This window comes from Sinocyclocheilus grahami, unplaced genomic scaffold (assembly GCF_001515645.1).
Source record: "Sinocyclocheilus grahami isolate Dianchi unplaced genomic scaffold, SAMN03320097.WGS_v1.1 scaffold407.1, whole genome shotgun sequence".
NCBI classification, from domain to species: domain Eukaryota; kingdom Metazoa; phylum Chordata; class Actinopteri; order Cypriniformes; family Cyprinidae; genus Sinocyclocheilus; species Sinocyclocheilus grahami.
The window spans coordinates 274,924-297,615 of NW_015505586.1; the positions used below are offsets into that span (position 1 = coordinate 274,924).

The 22,692-nt window shown below is 35.9% G+C and overlaps 3 protein-coding genes across 4 annotated transcripts; 1 reads left to right on the forward strand and 2 right to left on the reverse strand.

The window, feature by feature from the left end:
* Positions 1–2,855: 2,855 nt before the first annotated feature.
* c1galt1c1 (C1GALT1-specific chaperone 1) lies at positions 2,856–4,735 on the forward strand. Of its 2 annotated transcripts, none has more exons than XM_016232108.1 (2): positions 2,856–3,071; positions 3,416–4,735. In XM_016232108.1, the coding sequence occupies exon 2, from the start codon at positions 3,430–3,432 to the stop codon at positions 4,381–4,383; it is 954 nt and encodes a 317-aa protein (XP_016087594.1). In that variant the 5' UTR covers positions 2,856–3,071; positions 3,416–3,429; the 3' UTR covers positions 4,384–4,735. The 2 variants fall into 2 exon arrangements, with proteins under 2 accessions (XP_016087594.1, XP_016087595.1); XM_016232109.1 differs by having other exon boundaries at positions 2,856–3,044.
* A 2,434-nt stretch (positions 4,736–7,169) lies between these two features.
* Positions 7,170–10,181, reverse strand: LOC107550743 (malignant T-cell-amplified sequence 1). Its single transcript, XM_016232110.1, has 6 exons — positions 10,003–10,181; positions 9,278–9,430; positions 9,068–9,165; positions 8,787–8,920; positions 7,492–7,559; positions 7,170–7,403 (listed from the first exon to the last, which is right to left on the reverse strand). Exons 1-6 carry the CDS (start codon positions 10,011–10,013, stop codon positions 7,322–7,324), a joined length of 546 nt encoding a protein of 181 aa, XP_016087596.1. The 5' UTR covers positions 10,014–10,181; the 3' UTR covers positions 7,170–7,321.
* An 876-nt stretch (positions 10,182–11,057) lies between these two features.
* Positions 11,058–22,404, reverse strand: cul4b (cullin 4B). The gene is made up of 20 exons (XM_016232130.1): positions 21,364–22,404; positions 20,358–20,473; positions 20,169–20,272; positions 19,451–19,520; positions 19,236–19,309; positions 18,939–19,101; positions 18,098–18,187; positions 17,201–17,283; positions 17,043–17,110; positions 16,810–16,928; positions 16,534–16,726; positions 16,319–16,423; positions 16,112–16,222; positions 15,914–15,999; positions 15,709–15,816; positions 15,449–15,572; positions 15,285–15,380; positions 14,506–14,678; positions 14,256–14,408; positions 11,058–12,210 (listed from the first exon to the last, which is right to left on the reverse strand). The coding sequence occupies exons 1-20, from the start codon at positions 21,815–21,817 to the stop codon at positions 12,115–12,117; spliced, it is 2,586 nt and encodes an 861-aa protein (XP_016087616.1). The 5' UTR covers positions 21,818–22,404; the 3' UTR covers positions 11,058–12,114.
* Positions 22,405–22,692: the final 288 nt, after the last annotated feature.

Below are 22,692 nucleotides of genomic sequence, written 5' to 3' on the forward strand. Positions count from 1 at the left end.
AAAAGATGCTTTATTTGGTTGTATATGCACCATTGACAGCTGCATGAGTATTTTATCTCTTTTGATTTTGCACAAAAAAAAGAAAGCCTTTGTATTGCATGTGTAATCTTGTAAATATGTAAAATGCTGTAAGCGCATATTCAGCATTAAAGCTTAGCTCGTGAGAGATGGAGTTCAACCAGTTTATGAGTAGGAGTTCATTAGAGACAGTGGGCAGGAAATACTGTATGAGCTATAGCAAAGATTATTTAAGAAAGCTATTAATTAGCATGAAGTCTTTATACAAAGCAAGAAGAGGTGACAGGTTTGGTAACAATACAAGGAAAATACAAGAACAGGCCGATATTAACAAGCAAGTGGTAGACTTGTGCTTCCTTCACAGATTACACAAGCTTGAACAAAGAAGGCAAGGAAAAATATTTTGTCAGAACACATGGCTCATTTTCAAAGACTGTCAGCGGAGACATATGTTTATTTTGAATCAGATGGTGTAGATATTAATGGCATCTGCTATTAGGGGCTAATGCAGGAGTCATGCTAACCAATCATCAAATCTTCTTAACCCCTCGGCCTGGCCTCTGCTGGTAGATTCTGTAACTGCACCATCTGATTCCAAAAAGCATCTTTCTACATTGATGCGCCTTTAAAATGAGCTAAATATGATTAATGAAGAAATAAATGTTTATATTAATAAAGTATGTTTGTGTTCTCATGGCTTCATTCTCCAGGGGCTCGACAGACCTAGTCCAGGGGTGTCCAATCTCTGTCCTGGAGGGCCACTGTCCTGCAGAGTGTAGCTCCAACACACCTTCCTGGAAGTTTCTAGTATACCTCATAAGACCTTGATTAGTTGGTTCAGGTTTTTAATTGGGATTGGAGCTAAACTCTGCACGACAGTGGCCCTGCAGTGACAGTTTTATTGTTATATATTTAAATAATATTTAACATAAATTACATTTTATTTGTCAATTTATTTTTCAATTTGAAAAGTCTTTTATTAATGTATTATTTTATTCTTACATTTAACTACAAGTGTTTTTCTTTTTGAATTAATAAATTAATGTATTCCTTAGTCAGTGATTTACTTGAAAACAGGAAAGCAGTGTTGGAAAGTAGCTAAAGCCAGTTTGAAAAGTCGCTAAATGTAGCTAGATGACGTCATACGCTAATTAGCATATTCATGACGTCATCGCGTCGCATTGCCTTTTACAGTTGTTTGCCTCTCTGTGCTCACATACTGTATTTTAATTAAGCCAAATTCTCAGTAATACTGTTTTCATTTATATAATTTACTGTTTCTATTTTTGTTCCATTCAGTCAACGGGATAAATATGAAATAGTGACTGAAATGTGGCCCTTTAAAACTACATAACCAGCTCTAACTTCCCAGATGTTAGTCTGCACAAAAACCCTGATTTATAATCGAGCCGTCGTCTGATGAAATCAAATACGCATAACATAAGCAAAGACAAAGACAATTCCTGTGCCGTGTTTTCGGCTATATTTGCATGTAAAATTAGAGAAGCAACATCGTATCTATTTTAACTGAAAGTGCTGCTCCTCTCTGCCGCTAGCAAGATCTCACGCTCGTGCGGCAGTACCAGTGAGTCCTAGAAGTCGCTAGATTTGTCGCTAGTTGCTTTTTTGGAGGAAAAAAAAGTCGCCAGGGGGGCCTGAACAGTCACTAAGTTGTCATACAATCTGTAAAACGGTTAAAGGCACAATATGTAATTTTTGCCGCTGGAGGGCGCGTATTCAAAATAAACAAATAGACAAAGGCGTAGTTTGATGACGCCGTGTCTGAGTGTGGAATCATGGGAGTTGTCGTCTTCATCCCCACAGCCGATGCAATTCGACGGGACTCGGGCAGAAATCATGTTCATGGATGATTTATTAACGTAGTAGTATGAAGCAGGGTGAGGCTGAAAGCCGTCGAGCGAAACGAGGCCGCTGAACGAGTGTGACACACGGCTCGAAAGCAGCGGAGCTTTTATTATGCCACAGTCGACCGCTTCCGCTCCTTCCGGTCGTGTGTATGTGGGGGGAAAAAAGCAGCGCTGTTTTATCATACTAGATACGTTTGATTATATATAGCATTATAACAAGTTCTGTTATAATGCTACTCTGTGCGGTCGTCACCGGTCTATTAAAACGCACAACATATTAAAGCATCTTTGGTGTTTCCATGTTTTCTACAAAAAAATATCGAAATCGAGGGGTTATGACGTCATTTGCAGGCGACACAATGGCACTATGGACACGGTCCGTGTCACTAGTTAAAATTGCTTATTTCTCTGGATTTCAACATTCTTCGAAACATTTGGGATAATGTAAGTACACAAGTCAGCAAAATATATAACACTGTTCTAGTGGTTTTTGGATATTTGAATTAAAAAATCGTACATATTGTCCCTTTAAGGCTACAACTCAGCAAAATATATAACACTGTTCTAGTGGTTTTTGGATATTTGAATTAAAAAATCTTACATATTGTCCCTTTAAGGCTAGAAGGGATACATATGGCGTTACTGGGCATGTGTACATCAATACAGCATAATTTTTGTCACACTGTACAACAATAATTACTATTTTTGCATTATTGTAAGGGCTAGGTTTAGGGTTGGGGCAGATGTAGACGTTAATAAAACACAATCTAATAAACAGAAAAGTAAATGTATTGTTAGCTTCCGGTTTTAGCTGTATCCCTGTAAAACTTTTAAAGCACAAAAATCATTTCCGCTTTTGCTTATTCAGAGGAAATCGACGTTTTTGTAGTTTTTATAATCGTGTTCGTCACAGCGAGACAACACAAACGAACAACATTTCCCACAGTGCCTTTCGCGCAGATTCGACATCCGCTTAAACATCCGTGTTCTAGAAGCCAGAACTAGCGCTGGACTTCAACCAGCTTTCTTATTACCGTATACCGTCCAAATGAATTAGATGGAGGGCAGGTAAAACTGACTCCAGAACAGATACTACTTTTTTTTTTTTTTTTTCCGGTTGTGTGTACGGAACTGAATGCGACGGTGTAGCGTCTAAATGTGAGCACTATTCTGCGTTATTGCAAGGTATCAGAATCTAATTAACTGATTATTGGAATGTGTAGTTTTGGTCAAATGTTTAATGGCTTCTTGCAGTCAAATGTAACCTAGCCGATTTATCTCAAAGTTAACTTTTCTTTTTCTGAGTAAGTTAAGTAGTATACAGCAAACCTGAATAGCTGCTTTGTAAAATAGCTTTGTATTGTCACCAGAAACAAAAGTGTAGATTTATCGCAACGTACGTTGTATCTCATGATATTCTCTAAAGGATTTTTTTGTTGTTGTTGCTGAACAAATGTCATTCAGAGCACGAACTGCCATTATAGTTTTGTTCTAATCATAATCTTTATTCTTATTTTGATCTATTACAGATTTACGGCCGAGCATGATGTCTGAGGGCAGTTCATTTATGAAAGGCATGATCCTAGGGGGCATATTCTGCCTGGTGATGTCTTTCTTTGAGACCTTTAATTCAGGAACCCACTCAGAAGGTCATGAGCATCTCCACCATCATCTGAAACCTGTCAGCAAAGATGAACTACAGAAGCTATCAGAGTCTCAGATGTCTGACTGGACCCTGCAGGTTCGAGTGTACTGTCTCATCATGGTCACTCCCAAGCTCCTGGTCCACTGGGCGACAGCCAACGACACTTGGAGCAAACACTGCGACAAATCTGTCTTCTACACGTCTGAATCGTCCAAAGCGCTAGAGGCGGTTGACCTACAGGAGCAGGATGAGTGGGCTAGGCTACGCAAAGCCATCAAACACGCCTACGAGAATGCTGGAGACCTGCGCTGGTTCTTCGTGGCCCGGCCCACCACGTTCGCAATTATAGAGAACCTCAAGTATTTGGTGTTGGATAAAGATCCAAGCCAGCCGTTTTACATTGGCCACACGGAAAAGTCCGGAGAGCTTGATTACGTGGAGTATGACAGCGGGATCGTGCTGAGCTATGAAGCAATGAGGAGGCTGATAGGGATGTTCAAAGATGAGGACCGATGCCCAGAGCGAGGACATGCCTTGTGGAAGACCCCTGAAGAAAAGCAGCTTGCCACCTGTCTGAAATACAGTGGGGTGTTTGCTGAAAACGGAGAGGATGCGCAAGGCAAAGGACTTTTTAACAAGAAGAGCGTCAGCTCCTTGATTTCTGACAGCATGGGCCAAAACCCGGCCGATGCCGTGGAGGCCTGTTGTTCGGACATGGCCATCACGTTCGCTGGCATGTCTCCGAGCCAGATGCAGGTTTTGATGTATGGCGTCTACAGGCTCCGGCCATATGGACATGATTTTCATGACTCCTTGACATTTCTGCCTCCTAAAGACTCTGATAATGACTGATTGACTTCATGGCTTCTGTTACTGTCACTCACAGAATTGAGACGTTGATCATAACTGGGTGCAGGGCTGAGTCAGCTGTGATGTGCAGTATGTACTTAGCCAATATTGGATAATTTTGTGCACTTGATAGTATTTTGAATAAAAATTACACTAGATGTATGAATGCCACACATATATGGGGTTAGGAATGAAAATGAAGAACCTTTAGATAATTTTTCAAATGTGTTTTGGATGTATGTTGTACTGAGGGGATACATGGCATCTGTATGGTAAACTGTCTATATCGCCCTTAAAAATATCAAACTAATGTGGTTTGAAAGGTTAATATACAGTGGGGGAAAAAAGTATTTAGTCAGCCACCAATTGTGCAAGTTCTCCCACTTAAAAAGATGAGAGAGGCCTGTAATTTTCATCATAGGTATACCTCAACTATGAGAGACAAAATGAGAAAAAAAATCCAGAAAATCACATTGTAGGATTTTTAAAGAATTTATTTGCAAATTATGGTGGAAAACAAGTATTTGGTCAATAACAAAATTTCATCTCAATACTTTGTTATAATATACCCTTTGTTGGCAATGACAGAGGTCAAACATTTTCTGTAAGTCTTCACAAGGTTTTCACACACGGTTGCTGGTATTTTGGCCCATACTTTTGCATAGAAATGTGTCTATTTATTTACATATCGAAATATTGTTTCTTTAATTCAGATGTACTTCATTATGCACTGGTCTGTGACCTTTTTTAAATAGTTCTTTACTACTTTTTATTTAGTAAACATCAGGATGCTTGATCTCACCTGCTTTAAGTAATAGTAAAGGTTACAAATAAAAGAATGCCATCAACAGATGATACAGTGCAGTGAACAAATGAATATGCATTAATTGCTCTTCATTTCTATGGATACTTGATTTTTTCAATCATTCAGTCATTTATTAAACTCTGAAAGAGCTGTCCGGTTGTAGAAATCTCATCTTGTTTGGGTTTGATGCGAGCTTTAAATCTGAAAGAAAAAAAGATCAGCTTCCTTTTCTTCATATTCTCTCTTCTAAGTCTCTTGAAAATGTCTCATTTTCTCCAGTTCTTGATTTTCTTGTTTTTTAGTGTTTCACTCATTCTCTTAAATTATCCAATTCTGTTGTCGTTTAATTTCTTTTTGAATGTCTATGCTGTCATTTTAAACCTTTTATTTTTCTCTGTTTTTATTGTTCGATCCTCTTTATTTCTTCACAATCTCTTTTTAATGTCTTATGTTTTATAGCATTTTCCTAATCATGTTTATATTGATCTTTTTCTCTCTGTCTTCTGTTTCTTTTTGCTACTTTTCTTATTTTCAGCCTCTTCGTTCATCCATCTTAATTTTTGGATCATTTCTGAATCTCCAGCTCTCATTTCCATTCTAGATAAGGGATTTTTGACTGTACTTGACTGCTTTTAATTCATTAATTCTCTTCCTCTAGTCTCTTCTTGAGCTGATCCATTTCTGTCTCATATTTGGTTCTTAAATTCTCAATTTGAGCCTCGCTCTCTCTTTCAGTATTTTCTCTACCCACTTTTTAATAGACATTTCCAGGTCTTGGTTGATACCGTGTCTGTAAAATATTGATCTTTGTTGGATGTAATCCTCATTTAACAAGTTCGGTAACTTGAGTTCTGTCTCGTTTTTCTCTGTTATTAAAAACCAGGTATCTGTTTTCACAGAATTTGATCAGCCAGTTGAGGTTTGCACAGTTACGGCTCTTCACAAAATCTTCTATGGATTCAGTCTTAAGATCATCTCCTCTAATAAACAGAACAATGCTGAACTGTCCAGCTTTCAGACCAAACATCTTCTCTATCAGATGTAAATTGATCACATATTCCTCTGTACATCTTCCCACAGTAATCACTATAATAAATGCATGGGTTCCAGGAGCTAACAGTGTAATGCATTTTACAGTTTCTTCCTGTATTTCTGCATTTGACAGTGTGGTGTGAAAAATACCTGGGGCCTCATTTATAAAATCTGTATTAATTTGAGAATGAGAACACATATTCTGCTGCAGCTGTTCTTGATTCCAAAGACTGATTCCTATAATGGGAAAAATGTGCATTCATTCTCAAGGGAAATTAAAGGAATTTATAGTTTTATAATATTATAGATTTACGATAGAGGTTAAATATATTCTATTGTTGATAAATAAATGAATTCAATAAATACATTTGTGTTGATTAATACACTGCAAGACAAACTAAAAGTGAAAAATAAAAGTTTCTGTTTAAGAAACCTTTTAGCCATTATATATTCATGGTCATTTCTAGCCTGACTTGGCTAAAAACTGTGGCATCAGAAAGAAAGTAATAAAGTGACAAGAGGATCCAATAAGTGTAGACTTAGACCCTGTACTATTGGTTTTGATTCCCAGAGAATACACACAAATTTGAATGCAATGTACCTCATTTTGGTTCTCCCTTTATTACGGTTACCTTAAAATGAATGGGATTTTCCTTACATGCCGAGATGAGTTTGTCTTTCACAAGCTGGTTGGCATAGATGTACGTTCCCTACATTTAGTGCAACCAAAAAATGGATTCAAAGCTATAAAACCATAGGGTCTACAATTGCATATGATACATAGTATATGGTGGCATGTGGTGTAATAAGCAATTTCATCTAAACAAATACCAAATGATTCTGTCTTGGGAAACTGAGAAATACACATACAAACACTGTTGTTAAAACAGGCTTTAAGCTGCCATGACACTATTCAGTTCTCTCTGCAGCAAGAGACCATTTCAGTTTGGAATGACTTGAATGCAGGTTTTATTTGTGCATTAAAATGGGGTGGCTTTCAAAGCTTTCGGCATGGTACACAGTTGAGTCCATTCATGTAAACAGTAGACGGGCAGCCTGGTGATAACAGGTCCAAACGATTCCACCACATCCTCTCGTCTGTCTTTACTTATACGTCTTCATGTGCCACAGTCCATCATTCAGGTAGTGAACATTCTCGATTCCAATTCCCTTGTTTACTTTCTCTCTGTTCAGTGAAGTGAGACAAGAAAATATCTTCACATTTTTATGCCAAATTGTGATTCAAAGTGCAGATGCAGCATAGAAACACTTACATGTCATCTGCAGACATCTTCATGACTCCCACACAGAGCGCATGCTGCTTCCCTTCTGCCATTATAGCCTGAAACAAATACTTAAGGACAACAACCTGTGATATGCAACGCACACCATTCAAAACTATTACATATAAAACTATTACTATTAAATGTTTGCTCATATTTATGGCAGTTATGTTATTTTTAACTCAAACTATTAAAAAGTTGTTTCCGGAAACTGAAATACAATAAAATATCAATATTAGTATGTTGCCTTGGTTGAAGCACTAAAATTGCTAAAACTAAAATTGAAATGAAAATAAATTAAAACTAAACAGAATTGTTCACAAAATAAAATTAAAAACAAAACAAAATAATACAAAATATTAATACAATTTAATCATCATAAATAATACTAAAATAACACTGATTTATGGTCATTATTTACTTGCTGTTTAAAACTTGTATGCTGAATACAAATTTTTATTTAAAAAAGTTAACATTTTTTACTTTTACATCATACGATTCCTTTGTATGATGAACAGAACAATAATAATTGTGACCCTGGAGCACAAAACCAGTCTTAAGTCGCTGGGGTGTATTTGTAGCAATAGCCAAAAAAAAAACATTGTATGGGTCAAAATTATCGCTTTTTCTTTTATGCCAAAAATTCATTAGGATATTAAGTAAAGATCATGTTCCATGATGATATTTTATAAATTTCCTACTGTAAATATATCAAAACTTAATTTTTGATTAGTAATATCCATTGCTGAGAACTTCATTTGGACAACTTTAAAGGCGATTTTCTCAATATTTAGATTTTATTTTGCACCCTCAGATTCCAGATTGCCAAATATTGTCCTATCCTAACAAACCATACATCAATGGAAAGCTTATTTATTCAGCTTTCAGATGATGTATACATTTTAATTTAAAAAAATTGACCCTTATGACTGGTTTTGTGGTCCTGGGTCACAATTATATACAGTATATATATATATATTAATCTCATTAGTCGTATGGTGTTTTTTGTGTCCTTTTTGGAATTGACAAAAGATGTGAACTAATCCCTTACATTAAAACATTATTATTCTAAAAAATTGACCCTTATGACTGGTTTTGTGGTCCTAGGTCACAATTATATACAGTATATATATATATATATTTTAATCTCATTAGTCGTATGGTGTTTTTTGTGTCCTTTTTGGAATTGACAAAAGATGTGAACTAATCCCTTACATTAAAACATTATTATTCATTTGTCATAGAAGAAAATATTACTAGATATAATACAACAGCTGGAAAGATACAACTACTGTGTCTGTTTCAGCAGGGTAGAGTTTGGCTCCTGGTGATGTGAGGCCTGGGCACATGATATTGGCTCCACTCAGAACAAATTTGATGGCTCCTTTATCTACTTGTTGGTGTGGCAGAATGAAGGGATCTGGAGAACAGACATGTGAGTACCAAGCATTAGTCTAACCAAATGAACAGTAAGTGTAACTTGGGTAATATAAGCAATTTTCTGGAACCTGAGGCAATATTTTCTGCAGGAAAAGCATCTTACTGATGAAAATGAAAGCCATCTTACATTTGTGTAGAAGTCTGAGGGTGGGATAGAAGGGTCCCTCTCTCTGTCTGAAGAAGAGCAGCTCTCCATTTACCGTAAGAATTTCAATATGTTCATGACTGGAAACGTAGACAAAATATCACACCTCTGATGTAAAATGAGTTACACTTTTAGTAATTCTAATTAATAAGCACTGACTTTCCATATTGTGTACTCTTGTGTATCTCTCACCATCTCACAATTTTGACAGGGTCCTTTTTGGGCATTATCTGGTTGAGCCAATCATCGATGTTGGGAAACTGATCTAACAGCTGATTCTTTATACCCTTAATAACAGACGTCTTCAGTTGAATACAGTTAGAAACATTTTCCTTTTCATCAAATCTATGAAGACAAAGAGAAAGAAAGGAATTAGCATATTTAATGTCTAATACCTGCAGATAACACAGGATCAGGTCTCTTTTTTATGGCAAAATAAAGAAACTGGTCTAGTATAAAGGTCTGGTATAACAATTACCACCAATTGTTTGACCAAGTGTCTGTCCTTCAATGTTTAATGTAAACATCTTTTGCAACTTGCAAAAGATGTAATAAAAAACTTTTTTTATTACAGTCTTTTTTTGCAGTTTGCTTATCATCTGTTCAAGTTAAAAAATATTAGAAGTATCTTAGCAAAAAATAAGAACAAAAAAACACTAAAATATAAAAGTCCATAAAAGTCAGCTGTGACAGAGCAAGTTAGCAGTGTTAGCTAAACAGGTTGATGTCTCGGTTACAGAATTAAGGGCAGATATTAAATTACAATCCCATATATAACTGGTAAGCGTTTACATGCAACATTTCTTCTATCTCTACTGAGAAGGCAAAGCTACTAGTTAAATGAAACACTGCATTACTATAACAATGCTAAATTGTGTTAGCTACTATTTCTAAGGTTGACAACGGCTCAAGCTTACTTTTTAAACATCCTTGCAGGTCGTTATCGGTCACTCTTGTCCTCCTATCTGTGTGATCTTACAGCTCGTAATTGTTAACCTTTTTGAACCAAAAAATAAAAACTAAACATTCAGTAGAAGATTTAATGATCTAACTCCACGCTTCACGTCAACCGCAGGTGATTCCCGTTTACGACATTTACGACAGTGATAAATAATTTACGGCAAGGGATGGAAGCACAGTATGCCAGACAAAATGATGCTAATGCTATGTACTTTGCAATACATCTGTACTTTACTTTACTGATATCGTTAATCATAAAGTCAGTAGTCAATAAAGTCAATATAGTCAAAGTGACTAAAAATTGTAACTGATCGCAGCACATGAAGACAGTTCTGTATTAGTTTTCCCCTGAAATGTTTAAATACGTAAATAATGCGTTATCTAATTAAATATGCACCAATTTGCATACATTTCTAGATCAGAAACCTGAAAACCAGATAAAATAATTTTGCTAACATGAATTTTTAGTTTCTCTTTACATCACTCCATCGTCAGAAAACAATGTCAGGAGCCAGAAGGGAAAATAAAATGGTCATTATATTTTTAGGAATAAAATGTTCAATGAATGATATATAAACAAACTAATGTGGAGATTTGTGGTTTAGGGCATGAGGTGAAAAAAAAACATTTTGAGAAAACTGTCTTTAATTGACAGACACTTATAAGGTATAATAAAATAAACACTTAAATGTATGTTGGATGTTTTCTTCCACTAGTCTGAAAGAAGATGTGTTTTAGAACAAACTAGTCCACAAAACTCTAAATTTATTAAGTGCATGAAACTATGAATTTGCCTGAAATGGCTTAAATAAAATTAGAATCTGAGCCAACTTTAGAAAAAGAAAAAAAAAAAAGAGATATACATATATACACACACACACACACACACACACACACACACAAAATACAACGTCAGGTTTTATATGGTTATTGGTTAGAATATCTATTTTGCACAATGTTTTTTCACAAAAACAATGAAATACTACAAATTGATTAGAGGGACAAGATCATGGAAACACATACAGTTGTTTATTCTGAGGCAATAAAAACAAGCATACTTTTTCCAGACACTGGACGACTGTCCACTTAAGTATGTTTTCTCAAAACACCATTGCCAAAAATTCCACAGATAGATCCAGTGATGCCACACAGAGGAGTTTCTCAGTATACGGGCCTAATTCAAAACTTAAGGGTTATATAAACTTGGAAACACTAGAATGATAAAATGGTACTGCTGTGCTTGTTCAGAGTTTCCAGGGAGAAAGAATGCAGTTGCAATGTAGTCGAGAGTGTCAAACATCTAAGTTGTGTGTAAAATGTATATACAAAATAAACAAGAGGAGGAAATGTGAGAAGGTGTAAGCAAGGAGGGAAAAAGAAGGAAGATGTACAAGTTAGTGTTTAGCAGCGTTAACATTCCTACAAACAAAACAAGTGCTTGGTTTTATCTAATCTTGGCACAAACTGTGAAATTTCCAATCAGCCTCAATTGTTCTATTTATCAATAAATCACATTCACAGAACATAAATTGCTTGTGACCAATCAGCTGAATCTTCTTTTCTTTGTACAAACATTGGCAAAGAGAAAACCTGCTTTCACACACTGCTACCCAATACAACACTGACTGAACAAGAGAGTCAAATTCAATCTATCTGGTGTTGGTTTTCTTTGCACAGGTAATACGTCAATATGTTGTGATATTTGCATGAATAAACCATGAAAAAAAAAAACATGCCAGAGACAAACAAAAGCCATGGAGCCAAATCTGAAAATAAACAACTTTTCTTTTTAAACTTGGGATAGTCCAATTCTCAGAAGCATTTTAACAAAATAATTTTGTATTTTCTTTTCTTCTAATTGGCCACGCCATTCTGATAGAAATAGAACATACCCTACCCTGTCAAATCCATGAAGAGAAAACTGATTCAGTTGTTGGTCACTGGGTGAAGATGAACAAAACCTGGAACAAGGGGCTCCATGTGCTAAGGGAAGTAAACAACGTCACTGAGAACAGCCTCCTCCTGTCATTTCTAACATCCCTCATCTACCCCTCTTATTCTCCCTCTCTCTAAGCCACATAGTTGTATTGATTGGGATTCTCCTTATCCCTTTCCATGTAGTCCCTGTCAATAAGTGACTCTATCCTCTTCTTCAGATCAGCAGGCTGCAAAAAGAAGAAACAAAATTTAGTGGCAGTGGCATATGTTCTCTGCTGCGAGTCTTGGACTAATTTCCAAATTTAGTGACATTGAGAACAATATTCATATTGCTCATATTATATGCAATCTTGAGACAAGAGAAAAAAATAATACATTATCAGTGAAGAATTTACTTGACTTGACTTTGATCATGATTATTTTTACTGAACGTAATTCACATTAAACGGTCAGATTTTTTTTTTATGTAGGCATCTCATTCCACAACAAGCTGGACACAGGAACTTAAGTGCAGTTTAAACTCTACTTTTCAAAAGTTTGCAGTTGTTAAGATATTTAAAAGGCTCTTTTTGCTCACCAATTTGATGAAAAATAGTATAACAGCATAACATGTACATTATTAAAACCTATATACAGTAAAATAGTAACCAGCAAATGTTATTACAACTTAAAATAACTTTTTATTTTAATATATTTTAAAATATATTTTATTCCTGTGATGGCAAAGCTCAATTTTCAGCAGTCATTACTCCAGTCTTCAGTGTCACATGATCCTTCAGAAATCATTCTAATATGCTGATATTGTGCACTAGGGATGTAACGGTATGAACATTTCTCATCATTATTATTATAGTGACCAAAATGATCAGTTATCAGTATTATCACGGTATTGTTAAAATGTGCTGGAGATGTTCAAAAATACCAACACAAATCACTTGACCAAGTTTTATATTTAAAAATCAACAAGCAACAAATAAAATGACTTTTTGTTTGCATAATCACTAAAACAATAACATTACCAATGATGTTCGGATTTTAAATGACAACTTGACTGACAACAGTTTAATAACATGTTGAAATATCTAATGTAAATGTTTAAATAAAGCTTTGAAAAAATTTAATAAAAAGGTAAACCTCACGTTTCAGCCTTTAAATAAAGAAAATATATAAGTCAAAATGATAATTGATTATTAAATGATTTTATGTATTTTATCTGCTCCATAAATAATTCTAGACAACTTATCTGAATGATCTGAATCTGAATCTTAAATGTGTAGAATCCACGTAAGCTTGTTTTTCCATCAACCGGTCAAAATTTACAGCAGGGCATGCAAATTCGGTGCGTTTTTGGCCAGACAGAAACTGCACACAGGCTGAATGTAAATATAAGTCTCTGTAAATCCACTCGCTGACAGCAGGTGGCGCTGATAAAAACCTGAATTACAGCCGTTTCCCGTAACCGCTGTGGCCAAAGCAGTTTTGTGATTAAGAACACTTCCTTCAGGTATTACAAGGAGCAAAGATGAAAACAAAATGCCATCAAATCGGCATTTTTGTCAGAACCTTCAGAGGTACATTCATATAATTAATTCATTCATATATTCATTTGTATAATTCTTTTAAAACCTCCCAGCTTTTCCGCCCTGTTTTCACTCAAAACGAAACTACTTTGCTTGCTGTGCGCACGTGAGACTGTTACTTAAAACTGTGCTTTATGCTGGACAGTATTAATTTATCGCCAGTTGTTCAAATCGCAGTAATCTAATACGGTTTTAATGATAATTAAAAGATGAAACGGTAATACTAACCGTGGGGAACTTTATCATGATTTATCGTCAAACCGGTAATCGTTACATCCCTATTGTGCACAATAAACATTATCAATATTGAGAACAGTTGTGCTGCTTAATATTTTACTGTAACATCATAAATGTCATTACTGTTATTTCTGAGCAATTTAATGAATCCGTTCTGAATAAAAGTATTACTTTCTTTACAAAAAAAAAAAATAGCAACAAGAAAAATACTTTTGCAAACTTGTTCACAGATAATGTGATTGTGCAACATGTAATTGAAAATGCTTTCGTTTTAATGCACAAAACTGTCTCACTGCACAAAAAAAAACTTATTTACATTTTGTACATGACTCTGTGATTACTAGATTGTTTTCTAGTTTTGTTTGGCTGCACCCTTGCAGTTTAGTCTAGCTGCAAGACATCTATTTATAGCCAATCCAGTGAAACTACACCATTAACTGCAACCATGACCTCACCTTAACTGGGAATTTAAGTTGGTTGTACACTTCAGACACCAAAAGGTTATGGCTGAGAGTTTTCCTCATCTTCATGATTCGAACAATGGCAGCATCGATTTGGTACTGACGATCCTGGAATACTCTCTCTGTAGTGCTGGCTTGCTCCTCCACCTGTGAGGTACAGCAAAGAACCATGAGGCCAATGGTTACCAAGCGGCCAATAACTTTCAGACAACAACAATCAAATGACAGTTGTGCCGGACAGTACCGTTTCTTTCATCTGGATCTGGTTGATTTTAATCCTGAAGAGTTTGTGTTTGAAATCATCATTACAAGAGAACTTGTCTCCATCCTCCACGTCTTTACTCTTTGGGATTTTGGTAAGGACACGTGCCTTCCCACAGGCCAGTGACTGCAGAGTCCGCCTCAGCTCACCGTCCTCTGCAAGTGTGTGTGTATTTTAAATGTTGTCAAATTTGTTAAAGGCTGTTTAAAGGTTTACAGGGTTTCTGGAGGTTTGATGAAGGTACATTTCTTTACTTTTTAAGTTTTTTCAAATAAAGAAAAATTAAGAAATAAATTTAAGCAAACAATACGTCGATGTTCTCAATGTAAATGTATAGGGAGCACATTGAGTTGTATTAGCAACACTTCAAAGTTTGAAAATACAACTTCCAACTAACCATGACTTTTTTTTTAATTAATTTTACAGAAAAAAAAGGCTTGAATAGCTAAGATTCCAACCTCTAGAATATGGAAATCACTTTTACTGTACTTAAAGATTTCATTTTACATTTACATCAAGTAAATGTATCTTCATTTAAATACTTTTTTTTGCTATGTATGCAATATTTAATGCCATGACTTTGAATTTAAGACTTTCTGCTCTGATTTAAGACTTTTTAAGGCCTTAATTTGCAGAAGACTTCTTAAGACCCACAAAAACCCTGGTTTAACTTTGGACTTAAAGTTTAACATTAAATGGAATAGTATCTCTTAACAACAGGAATAAATTGCAATGTGCTTGCTTGAAACAAGTGTCCATACCAATGCCTGTAGCAAGTTTAATATCCTCCAGAGAGAACTCCTCCCCTTCATTAAACATCAGCTCTGAGAAGCCTTTAGAAAAGGATGTTTTAAATTAAGTAAATAAATATTATGATCAGCTAATCGTCCCGTATTCATGCCAAGTTGCTCTTTTTGAAATAAAACGCGTGTTACCTCTTTGAATTCTGCCTTTAAAACACAATGTCCTAACGTAGACTGCCATTGTAGTTTCCGTCCACTGTGTTTGCCCAGGTAAAACGTTTTGAAAATCTCCTGCAATCTCACCATCTGGAGAGTGAAAGGTATTAATAAAAGATTAAAAATGTATTATAATGCGATTAATTTGAATTACGGGTATTATTGCCATGTTTAAGTAACAAGGAATATCTAATCCAAGATCCCATTTCTCAATATCAGAACAGACCTCTGCAGGCAGATGTACTTCCATGGGTACATATGTTGGCCAATAACCCATAGTGAGGATGTTCACTGTCAGCTCAATGTTCCCAGGAATATTTTGGCATTGCATGTGCTGAGGTGCAGATTCGAAAAGAGAAATTTTTACGATGTAACTAGACACAAAATAAGTGAATGGAAATAATGAAAATGAAAATAAAAGCTATCATTACCTGTTTGAACTGCACCATAATATCTTTTGACAGCTCCATGTCTTTAAACATCCCTTCCAGCTTACTGGTAAATGCAGCTCCACATTCTACAAGAAAAACACAATTGACCATTTTTTACTTCACAGGCTTTCGAAACATCTGTGTTACTGAAAACGTTATGTTTTAAGAATAAAATATGAAAGGAGAAATGTAATTTACCATGCTTCAGTTTTGACAGCATTGATTTCTCTGCATCTACAGAGGCACTTTTTCCCACCAGTAACCTCTTCGCCAAGTCTTTCTTGTAGAAAGCCTCAAAAACATCTTTGCCTTAAGAGAGAGAGACGAAAAAGTCTATGAAGCTTAGACAGATAATTGAAAACTTTCTGGGTCTTTGGAACAGAGCATAAAGTTTAAATGTATTACCATAAATGAACCGGAATATGATCATTATCTTGTCCAACATTTTCTCAAGTTCCTCATCAGTCGCTTCTTTGTTCCCAGCACGGAGCTTTGAATCCACATATTTTGCTATAGAAAATAAAACAAAATGAGTGAAAGTTTGTCTTGATCCAACCAGCTTTAAATTCTCAATCAAACAAAAACCCTCAATGATTGGTGGGAAAACATTGTCAACTGACCTATGAGCTCAGCAGGTTTGTTTGGCCGTTTATTGATAAAGGTCTCGAAAGCCTCCTTCATGCCATTAACAAACTTCTCATTCCTCATGAAACACACATCAATGATGTGATCGACTTTATCCTTGAAATCCAAAAGCTCCTGAACCATTGTCTTGTCTTTCTCTGGGTTGATGACAATTGTGCTTCCAAAGGCCTGAGACACAACAAACAAGACACATTCAGAAATGTTATGATGGTTTTCTCAGTCATCTAGATGGGTTCCATTGCACTGCACACCTTGATGTACTCGATCCAGTGCTGCAGAAGCACCTGAACGCCTCCCCTCACACGACTGAAGAGCTGGAACAGCAGAGACAGATCCTGAATACGGTTCTCATCCAGCAGGTTATTCAAACCTAGAGTGTGACAAGAAAACAAGCACTTATGTAAATCACTTCTAATTTTGAGGATGGTTGACCATTTGAACACCAAATACAATGTCAACCATCTTCATTCAATGAAGGCGATACCTTTCTGAAGTATTGCAGTGAGGTGTTCTCCAAGCAGTTGCTTTTCTACTGTGGCAATGAGGGGTTTTCTACAAATAAAAAAGACAAAGGTTCACAGATCTTTTTTTACCAAAATAACTACTAATTGTAAATGTTAGTCATATGCTCTGCATACTTACTGTGTGCTCTGGTCTAAGTATGTAATGACTCTGTCTGCCTCCTCTTCCAGACGTTTGTTGACATGATGGAGATACTCTGGCACCTGAAAAGAAAATATTTGTTAGCGATAAAGAACTGAAATGTGACTATCCTAAATGAGGCAGAGAAAAATCTAATTAAAAGCATAATTCACAAAAATGTATGTTTGTTTATTTTGTGAAACATCTTCATTTTGATCTTTTTTTCTTCATACAATCACAGTTCCAAAAGGCCAGACAGAAAAGCACCATAAAAGTGGTCCTTATGACTTATACTAGTAATCTTCACCTCTGCTACATCTCTCAAAAACATATGAGAATACAAATCACCTGGAATACTTCAAAGCATTTGGTTGCTACGAAATGTGATTGTATAGAAAAGGTTATTTCATTTTATGTTCCACAAAAACAAAATAGCAGCATTCCTTTGTAGGGGTGTAAATAAATTTGAAACAACAACCAAGGGTGATTACATAATTAAAAAAATTAAATAAACATCTAGCCTGTATCAAAGTACCAGCCTGTAGCTAACATACGCTTCATGAGACGTGCCAATAATTTATTGCTCACAGAATCACAATAATAAAACAATAAAATTAAATTAAAAAAAATTAAATAAATACTTTGTTCCCCTGATGTGAAACTCACCTCTCTTTCCTGCATGAGTCTCTGGCCCTCTGCAGCATACAGTCGATTTGTCTCCTCCAGAAAGCGCTGCTCAAATGAATCCTGATAAATCTGTCATAAAACGAACAAAGGTGTGATTACAACAATACTAAAACATTGCTCACAGAATCACAATAATAAAACAATAAAATAAAATTAAAAAAAATTAAAAAAAATTAAATAAATACTTTGTTCCCCTGATGTGAAACTCACCTCTCTTTCCTGCATGAGTCTCTGGCCCTCTGCAGCATACAGTCGATTTGTCTCCTCCAGAAAGCGCTGCTCAAATGAATCCTGATAAATCTGTCATAAAACGAACAAAGGTGTGATTACAACAATACTAAAACTTACAGGTTTGGCCACACAATTTAAGGGCTGAATAATATCAGGGATCAAGACCTCACAAGATCTGTAGAAAAGTTGCCATTGTTTTCATCTTTCATCAATGCAGAATAAAATGTTTTGCTACTGAGGCTAAGTGTAAAGATGCAAATGACAGGATGTGGCATAATGTTGGTGAGTAATGAAAATACTTTGACTCATCCCTCAGTTGAAAAAAGCAAGTTGTTACAGTAAAGACCTTACCATGGAGATAAACGGGCCATGTACCATGTAGCAGAAACATGAATTATGAACACCTACATTAATACTCGCTTTTAAAAAATGTGCATTAATATTCATAACTGCTCAATGTTTTGCTTTTTTTTCCACAAAAAAGTCTGAGCTTTTGCACTTTTTTTTGGGGCAAAAATATAATATTTCTAGCAAATATGAAAATGCATGCCAAACTAACCAGACTCTTAAAAATACTTATTTTGTATCCTTGTCTGTGTCATGTGACCCACCCAGTTACTGGGTTTACTGACTTTATACAGACATGCCACTAAAGCAAACAATAAGAAGTACAAGTAAATTTTTTTTTTTTTTTTTTTGCAGTTAAAATTTTTTTAGAAAGTCTAAATTATTATTAGTATTATTAAATGGTTATGCCATAAATGCAACATAAACCCAGATACATTGATTTGAGTACAAATGAGAAATCAAGTGAGCTAACCTGCAGATCTGAGAGCATGCTCAGAAGACTCCTCAGGAGACTGCGGTCTACGGCCTCTCCACTCCGCTCTCTCTCAATAAGAAGCAGAATCCCATCGATCGTCTTACTCTGCACCTTCAGGTCACTGATGATATAGAAACGAAACAACTCCAAGCCCATGTCCCTGAAGACAAAACACAAATGTATCATTAACCGCCAGTGGAAGGAGCAGCAAAGCAATGGTAGTAAATAAAGACAGCCAAGGTGACCGTGCCAATGTTACAAATTCAACATCTTTCATCAAGTGTGAAGACATACCAGATTGATGGCAGCATTGAATTTTGTAAAACATATGTGCGATCCAAAAACAAAAATATACTCCTAATCATGATCTAGAAGAAAAGACAATGTTTTTGTATTAAAAGCATTTTTTTCAAATAGGTAAATAACTAGATATAGGAACATTTTATAAAAAGTTCAACTTTTAACTTATTTAAAACACATGTAGCGACAGAGATCTAGAGTAGACTAACCATTTGTCTGCAGTGATCTTGCCAACATTTGTCTATTTTCTTGAGGAACAGAACACTGTCTAGGGCATCCGTAGGGCAAGAGTTAAGAAATGGTTTCCTATCACAGTTATGATTAGCAGTCTGTAAGCAGACAGTCCTAATTAATAACCAGTGACTCAACTTCTCATCATTTCTGAAAAATGTTCCCTCGTATATTTAGCTCATCATATGCACCGTCTGCCATAGTTTTCTAGCAAAAGCGTTAATGAGTTTTATGTCAAAAGTTCAGCTATTATATAAAATTTAAATAAATTTCGCTACTTTTGTTTTAAGAAATACATGATTCATTAAAAACAAAAATATATTTCTGAAACTACCATGCAAATGTTTGGATTCCATAAGAATTTTTGAAGGAAATTAATACTTTTATTCAGCAAGGATGCATTAAATTGATCAAAAGTGATAGTAAAGACATTTATCATGTTACAATTTCTATTAAAAATGGGTTCTTTTAAACTTTTTATACATCAAAGAATCCTCAAAATATCGGCAAAAATATGTTTCTAATAATGGCATCACGTTTGTGATGGGCCATTGTTTCGTTTCATGAAACGAAAACTAAATTTTGGACTGAAAAAAAATCTTTATGTTGAGCCCTGATGCATGCTCTTTACTTTAACTCTCAACCTAACAAGACAGCAAGAAACAGAGTAGAAATTTGTAGCAAGGAAAAGGATATTCTCTGAACTGGTCAATCTGTGCCTTGATATGGTCTTCACAGACCACTCTGAGCTGTTTATAGAGCTTGGCAGATATCTTATGGGAGCACAAATTTTCAACAGCCTGAGAAGACGAAGGGGAATAAATAGCATTAGATTCCATGTAAAATATTACTAAATGATAAAACAAATATACACATAAAACCTACCTGATAGAGCTCCTCTAAATTGTACTTTATTGAAGTGCTGTTTTGAATGGCCTCTACTGCCTCCTTCAGCTTCTGCCAGGTCTCATTCGTGTAATTCTCCGGTAATTTGGGCTTTTCTGATATAACATTAAAACAAAAAGAAGGATGTGTATAAACAACTAAGGAATGCATAAGAAACATAAATACTCGTTAGTGTTTCAATGAAGGTCAGGTTTTGATTTTGTTTACACAAGTGATGTGCCATTATCATAAACAAACGCAAGTTACATCAAATCTATTAGTACTTATAAATAAAAAGCTGTTCTCATCTGTTACAGCTCACAGCATTTACTTTTATAAGACAGTTACTGAATTTATTGTGCAATAACTTATGACAGATTATGGCTACTAAGACTAAATGTAAAGATGCAAATGACAACATGTGGCGTAATGTTGATCACTAATTAAAATATTTTTGAGTTTAAGACAAAAGTTAAACGGTACAGATAAGTTGCACTATCATGAGGCTAAACATGCACTTTGAGGGTTTATGAAGCTAGTATTATGGTACAACACTTACATTATTATTTCCTTAAAAATGTGTTTAATATTCTTAGTTTTGCTGCGTGTCACTGTTTTTGAGAACAATATGTGTGTATATATATGTAAACACGCATATAAGATGAAAATAGTATATATTATATAGAATAGAAAAGGATGTTTACAGTTAAGAACATCAATGAATCTCAATCAACAGTGTTTTTGTTTTGATTTTGTTTACTCAAGTGATGTTCCTCCATAAACAAAAGAAAGTTACATAAGAAAGTCTAAAATGCTGATCTCCACCGAGACAACTCAACTCAACTCAAGTTGTTTACTACAGGTTTAGGTACTAGGCATCTTTTCTGGACATCGCAGATGTGTTTGGCCCAAAATGCCGTTTAGGCAGACAGCTCGCTAAGTTTTGAGACAGCCCAAGATGTTTCAAATTAGACGAGGGGGACCGCAGTCTCTTCACCTAACGTACCTTTAAAGTTCTTGATAACAAGTTTCTTCGCAGCACCGGGTTTGCTGTTGGAGAAGGTGGCGGATCCGGCAGACTTGGTCAGTCCGTTAGCATGATGCCCGACACCTCCGGGCAGGAACACATTTCTCGCCTTTGAACACGATTCAGCAGAGTTACACGACTCCTCGGCCATCTTCACATCCAGTCCGATCAAATCCAGCGGGTCCTCGAACCTCAACTTCTTCTGGATGTGCTGCTGCTGCTGTGAGCTGGAAGAGCAGGACGTTGTGGAGGAGGAATTACAAATGGCTTTAGGAGACGAAGATATTGAATCAATGTCTTCCTTCTCGGAACTGTAAATTTTCCTCTTCTTAGAAGACGTTAAGCTACAGTCGTTGTGAACATCAGAAGCAGCCGGTCTGGGCTCTTGGGCTGGCGGTGGGGGATTAGGGGAAGGTAAACCTGTTGGAAACATGAAAAAAGAAATACCAAATCAAATCGCTAATCTACTAATGCTACGATCCCGGGTGTGGACGCTTTATATTCCTCGGTCTCGGTCGGGGGACGTGCAACCTCGCGGCTCCGAGTATAAATAAGGAGAAAAGGAGGATAAATTGAGAAGTGCAGCCCCACTTGGACCCTTCTCTGTTCTTGTTATTGCCAGCAGAGGAAAGATGGTTGGATACTGCTTCCTCTCGCTCGCGCGCACTCCGGCGCGCTGCACAAAGTCCGTTGGATTACAAACTGTTTTTCTCCGAGGGCTGTTCGCGTTAAAGCATTCTGCCAGACGCCGTCTTTGCGCTCGGGAGATAGACTAGTATTTTAGGTTTGAGGAAAAGTCCGCGGGGAAATAGTAACTTTTCTAAGAGGCGACGCTGACCCGCCGGAAGTACTTCCCACCGTTGCGCAGCTGCTGTTGAGGCGCGTTGGTTAAGCGCGAGGCCTGACGTTTCCGGTCTTCTCCATCAGGGGGCGACAATACCTCATGCGCAGAGCAGTCTCAAAACTCTTGAAAACACTTGCACTCTGGACCGTCTTAAATAACAATAGTGTTTGTGAATTACACCATCCAAGCTAAAATTTCAGTATCATTACATTGAAAAAAAATAATTTGTGGCCAACTATATTATGTTTATTTTTACTAAAAGGCTTTAAAAATGTTATTCATAAATGTCAAGTTGTCACATTTGAATGGGGCAGGATGTCAAATGTTTTTAAGTCATTTAATGCAATTAACAAGTACAATTTCTGTTATGTTTTTTTGTATGTAAACTGCATTTGTCTGCCTTATGATTGTTTTGTGATTCAAAAACGTTTTAGTTTAGCTAGAAACTATGTGTATTATGTGCT

What these genes read in the sequence shown, in the direction of transcription:
- c1galt1c1 (XM_016232108.1), top strand. Translation starts at nt 3,430, where the DNA reads ATGATGTCTGAGGGCAGTTCATTTATGAAAGGCATGATCCTAGGGGGC.
- LOC107550743 (XM_016232110.1), bottom strand. An exon ending in CCTGTCAAAATTGTGAGATG is followed by an intron (nt 9,166 to 9,277) that starts GTGAGAGATACA and finishes CTACGTTTCCAG; the next exon opens with TCATGAACATATTGAAATTC. An exon ending in CCTCAGACTTCTACACAAAT is followed by an intron (nt 8,921 to 9,067) that starts GTAAGATGGCTT and finishes TCTGTTCTCCAG; the next exon opens with ATCCCTTCATTCTGCCACAC.
- cul4b (XM_016232130.1), bottom strand. Translation starts at nt 21,817, where the DNA reads ATGTTTCCAACAGGTTTACCTTCCCCTAATCCCCCACCGCCAGCCCAA. An exon ending in TGTTATCAAGAACTTTAAAG is followed by an intron (nt 20,474 to 21,363) that starts GTACGTTAGGTG and finishes ATGTTATATCAG; the next exon opens with AAAAGCCCAAATTACCGGAG. An exon ending in CAAACCTGCTGAGCTCATAG is followed by an intron (nt 16,424 to 16,533) that starts GTCAGTTGACAA and finishes TATTTTCTATAG; the next exon opens with CAAAATATGTGGATTCAAAG.